Genomic DNA, 14,199 nt, shown 5'->3' on the forward strand with positions numbered 1-14,199 from the left:
TAGTCTTCTGGTTAGGAAGTCGAGGATCCAATTGTAGAGGGAAGTACAGAGGCCCAGGGTTGTGCAACTTCTCAATCAGGATTATGGGAATGATGGTATTAAATGCTGAACTATAGTCGTTGAACAGCATCCTGTCATAGCTGTTTGTGTTGTCTAGGTGGTCTAAAGCCATATGGAGAGCCATTGAGATTGCGTCTACTATTGACCTATTGTGGCGATAGGCAAATTGCAACGGATCCAGGTCCTTGCTGAGGCAGCAGTTCAGTCTAGTCATAACCAACCTCTCATTGCATTTAATCACTGTTGATGTGAGTGCTACCAGGCGATTGTCATTAAGGCAGCCCACATTATTCTTCTTAGGCACTGGTATGATTGTTGCCTTTTTGAAGCAAGTGGGAACTTCTGCCCATGAGAGGTTGAAAATGTCCTTGAATACTCCCTTTAGTTGGTTGGCACAGGTTTTCAGAGCCTCAACATGTACTCCATCGGGACCTTCTGCCTTGCGAGGGTTCACTCTCTTTAAAGAGTCTAACGTTGGCCTCTGAGACAGAGATCACATGGTCCTCCGGTGCAGCATGGAATTTTACAGCTGTAGTTGTGTTCTCCCTTTCAAAGCATGCATAGAAGGCGTTGAGTTCATCTGGTATTGAAGCATCACTGTCATTCATACTATTTAGTTTCACTTTGAAAGAAGTACGTCTTGCAGTCCCTGCCAGAGTTGCATCTGATATCGCCTCCAACCTCGTTCGAAATTGTCTCTTCCCCCTTGATATAGTCCTCCGCAAATTATACCTGTTTTTCTGGTACAGGCCTGGGTTGCCAGACTTGAATACCCTTGAATTAGAGTGTAACATTTTCTATTTTTAAAATTGCCCGTACAACCTCACACTTTTGCTTTCTGAGCTGAAGCCTCAAAGGTGCAGGATGGTTGCAGTGAAGCATGTACGGGTCCAGGAGTGGGGAACGAGCCAATTTTTGACCATTGCTGGAGCAGACTTGGAGACAATTTAATGTGGCAGAATCAAGGCAAGGTAAAGCAGAGTCGAGGTGGAACCCAGGCCTGAGAGTGAGGTAAGACGCAAAATTTGATCGAATTAAGCTCAAAGCCAAATTGGAGAAGTTGGGTACGGGCTGAATTGAGGCAGTGGGGCTTTGCCTCATGAGTGTATCAAACTGGCAGGACCCAGGTCTTAAAACAAGAATAACCCAAGGTTTTGACAATTTAAACACCGGGCTGGATTGAAAAAGTTAAGGTGTCAAGGCTGAAGGTGAGGGACGGGCCAGTCCAGCTCACTGTTCCATAAGGTTTACTCGGTTCTACACTGAACTGAGGTTGTGGCCTGCAACTAACAGGCTTCTATAGTCTCACTTTCATGACCTTTAACTTTGAATGCTAACTGCTTATGTTTATTGTTTGCATGATTTGTTGTTTTTTCCTCTGCACATTGGATGTTCAACAGTTTTCTTTTGTTCTGATGGGTTCTATTGGGTTTCTTTGTTTAGTGGCTGCTTGTAAGGAGATGAATCAAAGTTATATAAAGTATACATAATTTGATAATAAATGTACTATGAACTTTGAGCTTCAGATGCATTCCACCTGAACTAGGCAATTTTGCACTTTATGTGCAGCTACCCTTTTCAGTACCTTCCTGTCAATTTTTAGTCCCAACAGAATCCCAACTAAATCTTCATTTGCTGAGACTCTGGAAATAGCTTCTTCCTGGTGAAAACCAATGTAAAATATTAATTTACTGTCAAGTCATTTCCTTTTGGTCTTTGATCAACCTCCAATCATTTAGTGCTTATGTTTCTTTAGTGTTGATTTCTAATTTTTAACTGATTATTTCCTTGATTGCCTCAGGACATCCTACCTCACATTTCAAACAATACCTTTCCCCCTCCTTTCTTCACTCATTCAGTACTGCAGTGAATGGAAAGAGAGCTGTCCACAATCTATTATTATAACTTCAGTTCTGAACAAGAACAGAATGGAAGAAAATGTAAAAATATTTTTAGAGACTATTTGGCTCCACTTTACAAGCAAGCAATTAAATATTCACTGCAATGGAAGAGGTTTACTTAAACAATCATTACAATACCAATTCAGAACTTAGAAAAACTGTAGGATGAATGTCTCTGATCGGGAATTGTGCTAAAGAGTGAAAGGGTAGGTACTGGTCCAGAAAGCCCACGTTCAGGACAGCACAGAATTACAGCCTGTAACCTTACCGGCTTTTTCTTCGGTTTGTATGTTGGCTTGTCATAACCAATTCTCTTCAACTCTCGAACTGAAAAGATACCACAGAATTATCAATGACTTATACCTATTTTTAGCACTAAATTATAATGCAGTCTGAATAATCCAGCTTCTGGATTATATTAAAAGATCTCCAGACAGTGTTTGAATTTTGGATAAACCTGAATATAGCAATGATGCTATTTGTGTCCATTGTAATTTATTTGTTGTATCATGTTTTAAAAGTAAATATTTTGAAAGTTACTATAAAAATACACAAAATATTTCAGGAAATCATTCATTTACTGTATTTAATTTATTTTGGGCCAAGATGGTGCAAGCTGCAATGTCCTTAGAGATCATGGCTCTGACTTAGTTGTTTTTTTTAAGTTTTTGTAGGGATGGCTTTGGGGGCAGAATGGCAAGACAGGGTTCAGGTTAGAGTTTAGGGATAGGGATGTGGGGAGTTAGCGGTAAGGGGCAATAAATAAAGAATGAGGGTAGGAGCCAGAGCCAAACAAGGCCAGTGGACAGATGTCAGGTCAGCAGATGTCAACCAGCAACCCCATTGTCAATGATTAAGGCTGGCGACCCAGTGGATGAAGATTGGGGACTTCCCAAGATGGTGATTTCTGGGATTGGAGGTCCATACAGGCAGGAGACACGAAGACTGGTGACTCTCCAAATCTGTGAGTCACAGGGTTGGAGGTTCATGCAAGTCCAGAGTTCAAAGCCCATTTATCAGCAAGTCCCAGGGTTGATACTTAAGATTAAAGCTTGTATGTCAAAGACCAAAGTTGGCAAGTCCAGAAGTCAAGGCCCAATAGTTGAAGCCTCTGGGTCAGCATGTCCCGGTGCCTGCAAGATTTAGTCATGAACAGCCTTCAGACAGGTTGGCGAGACCAAGGGTTGGCGGCCTGTGTGAGTCTGGAGTTCAAGGTTAAGATCGGCAAGTCCTGGGGTTGATACCAAAGGTCAAAGACTGAAGATGGCAAGGCTGGAAGTTGAGGCTCGATGGACAAGGCCTCTGGGTTGGTGTGTCCAGAGTCAGAATCCTGATGTCTGCAAAACTGGTCTAGGGACTGGAAGTTGGAGGCCGGTCTGTGTGAGTGAATGGGTGGGATGGAAAAAAGAGGCTTATTTTGCTGCTGTTGTTTGTTTTGTTGCTGGTGTTTTTCTGCTGAACATTGTGGGCATGTTGTGTTGCCGCCAGAATGTAAGGTGACACTTGCAGGCTGCCCTCAGCACATCTTTAGGTTGTATTGGATGTTAACACTAATGATGCATTTCACTGTCCTTTTTAATGACCCGTGATAAATCTGAATCTGGCTTCCATGGATATGTTATTTTAAAGCAAGCTTTTAGCTAATTTTGAAAGGGATTATATATTTTTAGAGCAACCTTCATGAATGGGATAGACAAAAGCAATTAATGTAATAATCAAAAGCTGCTCTTTTTTCCCCATCCCTACTTTAGTATTTATTAGGTAGATTGTCAGAAAACATTATAGCCACGTCGTAGAAGCTCCACTTAACCTCTGTTAGTTAGTGAAGGGGAGATGAGCAGAGACAGACAGATGTCTTTCAGAACAGAGAGATATTTGAAACAGAGTTATGCATTTAGTGTGAGACAGCAAAGTTCAGTAGACTATAAAGAATAGGTTCCATTCCTGAATAGGCCCTATGCATTTTATCCTGTATTCATTTACACAAACAACCAACTAAAGTCAATTAACATCATGCACTCACTGATTTTGTACCATTTTGTAAAAATAAATTTTACTTATCCCAAGTGAATCCGACAACATCTACCGTTACATACATTCATGAAACTGTGCAATAAAAGGACTTCATAAACACAGGAGATCCACAAAAGCACTTAATCCAATTCTTATCTAATTTGAAGTTACATGTCACCAGAATCAGACCAAAAAATCCGAACACCATGAAATATGCTGCAGGTTACAGAAGATTTATTGTTAACCTTCTATCATGCAAGCTAATGGAAACTTTCCTCAAGGTGTTTGAATCCAGTGACCATAATCGAGGGACCTACAAATAATGTCTGAATAACTTTAGGAACCTCAATGATAGCCAAAAAATAAAGAGTTCAAACTTCATTCTAGAATTTCAGGGGAAAAAAATTGAGCCATGTAACTAACTACCAAGAGACTTGCAAAGGTTTGTACAGAATATTACATTTTTTAAAAAACAAAAGCTGTACGTCTTATCTGGGTGTTAGATTAAAATAATTATCAGACCAGACAGAAATTAAAAATGTGTCACACAGTCTTACTATAATTTTCCATTATTTTTCTGTATATATGTTCCTTGCCATCAGGGAACATAGTAAGGCAAATGATGCAATCACCACATTAAACAGTCACTTTGATGCACATAATTACAATGGAAACATATGTTTTTCCCCATATTTTTAATTGCTTACCTGGTGAAGGGGCAGCTCTTGGGCGCACTTTCTTAGGTGGTAGCATGCCCACTTTCAACGTTAGTCCTTTCCTCTTTTTGGTGCGCAGGGCAGAATGGCCAGAAGATCCCGCTTCTATTGCAGGATCTGTGGAAGATTCTGATTTCTCTATCGCACTGTACTCCTTCACTTTCTCTTTATAATATTTGAAGTATGAACTATTCTCATCATAGAGAAACCTACAGAGACAAAGAGAGCACACTGCAATCCCTCTCTTACAAAAAAATACATTTCCATTTCTGACCGTATGCAGAGAAGCCACAGCCTACATGTCCTTCAGAAGAGAGCAACAGTATGGAAATAATTAATGAAGTGCCTGCCACAAAGCCAGAATCTTCAGAGGACTTTAAAGCCAATTAACTGTTAAAGCTATGACATTGCTGTAACAAAGAAAATGCAGCTGCTATTTTTACACACAAACTGTCTCCAAAAACAGCAAAGTCGTAATGTGTAGATCTGTTTCAGCGATTCAGTACAAAGAATACCAGAAGTCATAAGAAGGTCATTTAAAATCAAGGGGGTGAAATGTAGTTGATGTTTCATGGTGCATTAATCAGAACTAAAAAGTGAGAAGACAAATATCTTTTAAATAGCAGAAAGGCAAAGACAAAGAGAAGGGGGAATGCCTCAAAAGCTCCCCTCCTGAGGGCAGAAAGGATTATTCCTGTGTAATTTCATTCCATTCTGTCAGTTTCTTGGGCTCTATTGGATTTTATTTTGATAATAAGTCTTTCCACAACACTGCCTCTAATCTATCTCCTTTCTTCTTTACTAAGTATTTCTCTTTATAATAACAAAGGTTTAGGATTTTCCTTAATTCTCACACTTTTCCTTTTTTCACCCTGTCTCCTCAGGCAGAAAAGGCCTTGTGTTTCCTTTGTACTGACCTTCCACTCCAGACGCCTTCCAGATCACCCTCATTAATTTCTGCTACCTCCAGTGGGATTCCACCACCAGGCACACCTTCCTTCCATTTTCCATTTAGCCCCTCAGATAGACCATTCTGGTACATCCTTCAGCCTCCACTTTACACTCTTTTATTCAATTTTAGTAGAGACATTTGCCATCTTACCTCTTCCCTTTGCACCATTCAGGAACTCAAACAGTCTTTTACAGGCAGAGCAGCAATTCATTGTGTAGTATTTGGTGCTCACTGGGGAAACCATAGAAGCATGACTGCTTTGTAGAGCATATCTGTTTAGTTTGCAAACGCAACTCTGAGCTAAGTAGGTACTCTATTTCCTGTACTCATGCTCTCACTCCATATACCCTCTAACCCCTCAACAGACCAGCGATAGTTCCTCAGGCCCTTACAAACCTATGCAAAATATGCATTAGCACATCCCTTTTTGCAACTTCTGCCAGCTAATTTGTGATCTTGCTACCAGCCACATGTTCCTGTTCCACCCCTTTCTGCTTTCTACGGGGATCACTATCCATGACTTCCTAAGCTGCTCACCTTTGCCACCCAACCCCCTCCCTTCTCAAGCATTTTCTTGTATCTGAAAGAGGTGTAACACCTGTCCCTACACCTTTATCCTCACCACCATCCAGGACACTAAACACCCTTCAAGGTGAGGCAGCCTTATATTTCAGCCTTACTTATTGCACCTGGTACTTCCAAAGTGGCCTTGACAACATAGGGGAGGCAAGTAGAAAACTGGGTGACTGCTTTGCAAAGAACCTGCTCTCCTTCTACCATGACTGTCTGGACCTTGATGCTGCAAGCCATTTTAATTCTACTCCCATTCCCACACTGACATGTCTGTCTTTGGGTTCCTCCACTGCCAGGATGAGGCTAAACACAAACCAGAGGAACTGCAACTTATAATCTGCCTAGGTAGTCTACTACTCACTTTTCTCTGTCCTCCAGATCTACCAAGTTCTTTCTACACTCACCCCATACCCCATCATCCTGTTTCTTTCCCCTCCTCCATCCTTTCCCCTTATTCCCAAAGCCATCTCCACATACTCTACCTTTCTCTTTCACATTCCATCATCTTCAGCCATCACTTCCTGGTTTCTGGTGCTATTTCCATCTTCCCCATCCCATCTGCCTATCAATCCTCCTCACCTGAATTCAGCTATCACTTGATAGCTCAGTTTCACCTCTTCTGTCCAATTTTTTTTTATGTTGACTATCTCTCCTCTATCATTTAGTCCAGATGAAAGATTTCAATCCAAAACGTCAACTGCCCATTTCACTCCATTGATGTTGCCTGAGCCATTGATTTTCTTTAGATTTTTGTGTGTAACATCTAAAACTTAGCTATTAATCACATTTATGTCTTTGGTCATTGCTGTGTCAGCACTGGCTCTCACAGATTTCACATTGCAATAGATCCCTGGTTATATTCACAATAACTTTATTGGCCTGTGGCTGTGAAAGACTCTACAGAAATGCACATGTTTTATCTTTTTATAGAGGAATAGATAGATCTATAGCCAACTATAATACGATTGCTCTCTGACCATATAAAGGGTCTGGATGAAGGATCTCAACCCAAATGTTGACTGTCCATTTCTTACCCTAGATACCACCTGATCCATTGAGTTCTTCCAGTCCCCTTTCATGTTCTGACCAAATATTTTTTAAGGCTTAACCAGACTGCTAATTAAATATTAGTCCAGTAGCATATCTATTGGACTACTCCTCCAGTTCCTATGCAAACAATGGAAAGATCAAGTAGACGACTGTAGATAGACTTTTTCTACTAGCTGGACAGACAAGGGCAACAAAAGTACGGAATCACCACCACCTGAAAATTGTCCTCCAAGCTACACACCATCTTGACTTGGAAATAAATCACCATTCCTTCATTGTTGCCGAGTCAACACCCCAAAACTCTCCCCCTAAAAGTACTGTGGATATATCCATACCTCAAGGACTGCAGCAGTTCCAGAAAGCAGTTCACTTTCTCAAGGGCAATAAGGAATGGGCAATTAAATACTTGCTCAGCTTGCAAAGCCCACATCCTTTGAATGAATAATTTTTAATACTGGCCTTCTTTAAGATCCCAACCTTCACAGAAGCTTGTCTTTAGTCAACTTCTTCATTCATAACATTATGAAATGCCAAGGAGACTGCATACAATTAAGGATATATGATCACATCATCCCATTTGCAGAGCTGTTAACACATTCACCAGACTTAGCCATATTGCAATAATAGTATCCACCCAATAATATGGAAGTTGGGTTCTGGGATAGAGATACGTCTCTACCAAAGGAAGTGTAAGGCGCCCCTTCCCTCTGCTAGTCTGCAGGTCATACTTGGGCAAGGTGTTAATACCTGTTTTAACCCCCCCCCCCCCAATCAGGGTCACGTGAAGCCGTGGGTGCAGGTGGTGGATGGTCATATGAGCAGTTGGTGGATATCACAAGACCTGGTTATACAACCACTGACACCAGGTAGACAATCTCTGAAGAGTATTGATAATGGCTGGGTCATCTGTCTTGTAAAGACACTGCCAGAAGGCGGCAATGGCAAACCACTCCTGAAGACAAGACTATGATCACACATTTCATACGATAAGCACATAACTAACGATCGAATGTGGAAGACGACCAATCCAATATCCTTTACTACTGCCCAACAGTCCAATCTCAACCAAATATGTAGTTCATACCTAATGGCTTGGGGTTTTTCCCAAAGGGTATTCAAGGAATATCGGGTTAAGAGAACAAATTAGTGCCAAAAAGTTTGAAAGCATTTAGCCCCAACTGGATAGCACCCCCATTTCCCTTTTCTAATCCAACTCATTTCTCTACACTGCCAATGGATAAACATACATTTTGGAAAAATCTGAGACAGCAACTGAAAGTCACATTCTCTATGCACAACATTATGGATAAGAAATTAATGCCACATGACAGCCTCAAAACTACAATTTGGTGAAAAGGTTTGGTTGATCAGATACCACCCCTTATGGATTGGAAATCAGCAGAGCCGTACTTTCCTCAAAACATCAACATATGGGCATAAAAACCTATTGATTTATGATAACTAGTCTTTTATACTCATCTCTGCAAAAAAACACAAGATCATGCCAATAAGTAATAACATGGTACATGAAAAGGAGCAATGAAATAGTTACTAGCAGGCGACAAGCATATTCCACTCAACCAAATATTTCCTTTTGTAAGTTTTGTTATCAGATGATTGTGCTTGACTATGCAAATATTTAATGCTTTTTACCAGTTGCCCTGTAGAAGGTAGAAGTGAGCCATTGTTTTGAACTATTGCACTCCCTGCAGTAAGGATACTTAAATAGCAGCATTAGGCAGAGAGCACAAGTTTTTAAATCCAGTGACAAGGAAGGAACAGCAATCTATTTTAAAGTCTCAATGGTGTTATTTGAAGTGGAATTTGCAGCTGACAGTGTTCTCATTGCTTATGGCCCTGGTCATTTGAAACTAAAGTCAGAAGCTTGCAAAGCGGCATGAACAGCTGTTGCTCCAGTGTTATTTTTTTTTTACAACCAACTACCCCTTCTGTAACACAGTGAAATTAGCATGTATGAACTCTGACCATGAAAAGTGGTAGTCACCTTAACCCCAAGCAAGGGCATAGTTGTCATCTGATTTATGTACACACATACATGTACACAGAACTCTTACCAGAACATTGGATTATCCCGGTTATTTTCAATGGCAATCTCTTCCAGCTCTGGACCACATTCAGCAACAAACTTGGCTAGTTTCTCTGCAGTGCTTTTTGTCTTTGCATCGCTGAGAGAATCATCTGTGAACAAGATTATTACACGCCAGAAATCACAAATTACCCAGTGTCCGGTCACAATACATCCTTTGCCAAATTGGCAAGGTACTCTCATACCACATGCAAGGGAGGGATAACCAGGTCTCAGAATGTAAATGATTCAAATATAATCAGGAAACTGGCAGAACATAAGAAATAGCTTCAAGAACGTTCATACAGTTTCTTGAGTCTACCCTATTATTTTACAAAATTCTGGTGAATTCTGTAGTTTCTATTTTTCTACCCAATTCCTTAATGTGCTTAGTCTCCAAGATAAATGCATCCACCCTACCGCAAGAAGGCCTGTCCTCACAGTACTTCAGGTGTGATGTCAGTAAAGCTCCGTACAATCACATCAGGACATCATGTTTGTACACCAAATTCCTTATAATAAAGCAAATGCCTTTAAAATTACTACACGTTAACTTTCATATGCCAGCACAATGAACATGCCACTGTACAGCAAAGACAGGCACACAAGAGCCCTTTGGGAATGACCAGTCAGCCTCCTCTCTTAGCCTAGGTGGAAACACTATAAGCACTTTCCAGATCGCTAGCTCCCATAGATGGGGGTAAGACTGAACCTCCCTCCATCAGTGCTAGGCATTCACCTTTCAACGCTCTTAAAAGTATGTGGTATTGCAGAAAGAGAACATGGGAGGTTTTCAGGCAGTGTTATCACCAATGTTCAGTTGAGCACAGAGTATTGACAACCTGTTGGATTGAATTCCCTTCTATCACAAATTCAAAGATTCCCTCTGGAAGCATTGGCTTTCAGTGATAATTATTCAATGGCCAACCAGTATGCGAACTATATATGTAAGCTGTAAGGCCGACATCTATTTTTATTTTCCTTTTAATTTAGAGATACAGCACAGAATAGGCCCATCTGGCCCAATGAGCCACACTGCCCAGCAAACCATCTATTTAACCCTATCCTAATCATGAGATAATTTATGATGGCCAATTAACTTACCATTTGGTTTATCTTTGGATTGTGGGAGGAAACTGGAGCACCTGGAGGAAACTCACACCATCATGGGAAGGACATACAAATTTCGCATAGACAGTATTTGCATTGATCTCTGAGCTCTAACGCCCTGAGCTATAGCAGCACCACTCTAACGTGCTAATTTTATATATTTGTCTTTACTTCCTTAATGTGACAATTTATCTTTAGTTTTTCCAAAACAAACAAGCCTTTTAAAAAAACTGATAAAATTTGATGGTCTTGTTGTTAAAGCTTTCACTCACATTACATATAATTATTGACGCATCATGAAACTCAAACTCCTGTTTTGACTGAATTCGTACTTCAAAATGATATATACCCAGATGTTCTTCTTTGCAGAAATAACTACACTTATTATCAAATAACTAAATATACAACACAGTATGCAATGACATTTTAGTAACCTGGCTCAGCAGCTCTTAAAACTTTACTACAACTTAAGCATCCTACCTACAAGCAAAGGTAAAAGTGAATGATAAACACTTTTAATGTCTCAAAACATTCCAAAGTATGGTGAAAATTATTAAAAATCTACAATATAAACCAATCAAAATAAGTATAATATTAAGATTTCAAGATAGTCAATTAATCCTTTGATTATAGCAGCACTTATCCCTACCTTTTTCTTCAGATGGACAAGATGATGCAGTCTCAGCTTGCATGAGGATCTTTGGTTGCGAATCCTCTGGATTTGCTTCCAATTCATTCATTCCTTCCAATGACGTTTTACACTCTGATTCACCTTGGTTTGACTCAGAAACTTTTTCAGTAGAAAACTGTGCCAATTTTTGCTTGTAATATTTGAACCCATTGCTTTCTGTATCATGTAGAAACCTATAAAGTAAAAGTATATTTTCAATATTTGGGTCTATCTTTTCTATTTTCCTCACCATTTCCTAGGTCAGAGGTAAGAGAGCCAATAGCTATTAGTCCATGCTGTGCAACTTAGCTGACACTCTGGAGTGGCTGCTGTTTGATGGGTTGCAGCTCCTGGTCATTTTAAAATGGGCAGATACTTTGGACAAATTATCCCCACAGCCCCTAAAATTAGTTTTTCAGTTATACCTGTCATGGTAAGAGGATTATGAAGCTCTATTCCATATTCAGGACTGAAATCAATATATTTTAGGCATAATAAAAATCAAAAGATGGAGGAAAATAAGAAAGGAAAACTTCGATGAAAATACCATGATTCCCAGGGTTTGACATGTTTTTCTCGTTGGACTTTGTGGGAAGCTAATGCAGAAATTGTACGGGCCCAGGCTGTGACATTTAGAACATCCTTAGGCACAGGTAAGATGCTGGAGAACCCGAGGATAGTTACTGTTGTTCAATAAAGGCTCTAAGGATATTTCAGGAAATTATAGGCCAGTGTGCCTGACGTCAGCGTGGACAAATTATTGGGAGATATTATAAAGGGACACACTATACAAGTATTTGGAAAGACAGAGCCCAATATAGTAGATCATGTCTAGCTAAGCACATAAGAGTTTTTTTCTAGGAGGTTACGAAGGTTTATGAAGAGCAGGCAGTTGTTTACATGGACTTTAGCAAGTCATTTGACAAAGTCCCACATGGAAAGCTGGTCCAGAAGGTTATGTTGCTCAGTATTTAGGATGAAGTAGCCATTTGGATATTTTTGTGGGAGAAGCCTGCGACTGGTAGAAGATGACTGATTCTCTGACTGGATTCTATGACTGGTGCTGTACTGCACAGATCGTTTGTTGTTTTTCATCTACATTAACTATTTGAATGATAATGTGGATCAGCAAATTTGAGGATGACACCAAGATTGAGGGCATAGTGGACAGCAAGGAAGGCTATCAAAGCCTGCAGCATGATTTTGACCAGATGGGAAATGGGATGAAAAATTTCAGATGAAATTTAATGTAGTCAAGTGTGAAATATTGTACTTCTCGGGGACAAACCAAGGCAAGACTTACACAATGAACGGTAGGGCATTGAGGTGTGTTGTAGAACAAAGTACTGGGAATAAAAATCTATAATCCATTGAAAGTGGCATCACAGATAGTAGATAAGAGTCTTAAAGCAAGCTTTTGATACATCGGCCTTTATAAGTAAGGACAGTGAGTACCGGAGTTTAGATGTTATGTTGAAGTTGTACAAGATGTTGTTAAGGCCAAATTTAGACTATTATAAGCAGTTCTGGTCATCACCTACATGAAAGATATCAATAAGCTTGAAGGAATGCGGAGAAAATTTACAAGGAGGTTGCTGGGAAAGGTCCAACAGGTTAAGACTTTATTTCCTGGAGCACAAGGGAACAACGATTTTATAGAGGGTTACAAGATTATGAGAGGTAGAGATAGGGTGAATGCTTGCATCCTTTTTCTCCTCAGGTTGGGTGAGACTACAACTAGAGGTCACAAGTTTAGACAGACAAGTTTATTGATCCCGAGGGAAATTGGGTTTCGTTACAGCTGCACTAACCAAGAATAGTGAAGAAATATAGTAATATAAAACCACAAATAATTAAATAATAAGTTAATCATGCCAAGTGGAAATAAGTCCAGGACCAGCCTATTGGCACAGGGTGTCTGAAACTCCGAGGGAGGAGTTGTAAAGTTTGATGGCCACAGGTAGGAATGACTTCCTAAGACGCTCAGTGTTACATCTCAGTGGAATGAGTCTCTGGCTGAATGTACTCCTGTGCCTAACCAGTACATTATAGAGTGGATGGGAGTCACTGTCCAAGATGGCATGCAACTTGGACAGCATCCTCTTTAGTTTAGGAAGAAAGGTGAAATATTGAGAGGTGTCTGAGGGGAAACTTGTCATCTCAAAGGGTGGTGCTAGTGTGCCAGCAGCAGAAGTAGTAGATGCTGGTTCAATTTAACATACAAGGGAAGTCTGGTACATGGATGTGAATGTTTGAACAGATATGGTCCAAGATCAAGCAGATATAACCAAGGAGATTATGTCAGCATAGACTAGATGGGGCGAAGCGTCTGTTTGAGTTCTATGATTCTATAATCTTCCCAAATGTTATAGCAGGCTAGATGGCCAACAACAGCTCCAATTTCTTAATGCAGGTAATTGTGCTTACCTATAATTGGGGTCCTCTTTCTTGTACTGCATGACTGCTTTCTCTGCTGCCTCACCCTTGTTAGCTACGAACATTGCCAGCTTATCAATAATATTCTTGACTTGTGGGTCGTCTGGAGGACAGACGCCTTCTTCGTCAGCTGATGCTGCGTCCTCTGCCGCACTCTTGCCATTGCCATCAGTGGACGCTGAATCTTTATCCGTCTTGCATCTACTGTTGTCATCTGGCGCCAAAGAACCTACATCTGTCTGTGTGCCAGATTTGGCATCTGACAAATGGGAAACTTGAGAAAACACAACATTTCAAGCCAGGTGTGTGTGCAACAATCAGCCAAACTGAAGGGCTAACAGAGTCACAAAAGAGCAAAATCAACAAAACAGAATTTGCATGAGAAATATCTCAGCCTTACTCTTTTAAAAATTGGATCTAAATTGATACAGCAATCTCTCTTGTCGGGCATTCGGCCTTCTACCACCAAAACAGTAGGTGCAAAGACCACTTCCAGACTGCTGAAAATGCATCCATGCCACCAACTGCTGGAGGTAACAGTGAGGCCAAGAACTTGACAGATAAGGGATGAAACCTATTCACTGACATCTGTAGGTTTGTTGAATTGTCTGATTAATGATTTCAGCAAAAGT

General features: G+C 40.3%; 1 protein-coding gene across 3 annotated transcripts in view; it reads right to left on the minus strand.

Annotated features, from left to right (window-relative positions):
• The window catches only part of LOC140739885 (SURP and G-patch domain-containing protein 2-like), a 34,351-nt gene that overhangs the window by 10,877 nt on the left and 9,275 nt on the right, over positions 1 to 14,199 (minus strand). For 2 of the 3 annotated variants that reach the window (XM_073068517.1, XM_073068519.1), the window contains 5 exons: positions 13,559 to 13,841; positions 11,111 to 11,325; positions 9,341 to 9,464; positions 4,682 to 4,899; positions 2,230 to 2,288 (listed from right to left, as the gene is read on the minus strand). In XM_073068517.1, the coding sequence (XP_072924618.1) occupies positions 2,230 to 2,288; positions 4,682 to 4,899; positions 9,341 to 9,464; positions 11,111 to 11,325; positions 13,559 to 13,841 (899 nt within the window). The remainder of the gene's footprint in view (positions 1 to 2,229; positions 2,289 to 4,681; positions 4,900 to 9,340; positions 9,465 to 11,110; positions 11,326 to 13,558; positions 13,842 to 14,199) is intronic. The other variant, XM_073068518.1, reaches the window with a different exon arrangement.

Source organism: Hemitrygon akajei, chromosome 16 (genome assembly GCF_048418815.1).
Source record: "Hemitrygon akajei chromosome 16, sHemAka1.3, whole genome shotgun sequence".
Lineage (NCBI taxonomy): Eukaryota > Metazoa > Chordata > Chondrichthyes > Myliobatiformes > Dasyatidae > Hemitrygon > Hemitrygon akajei.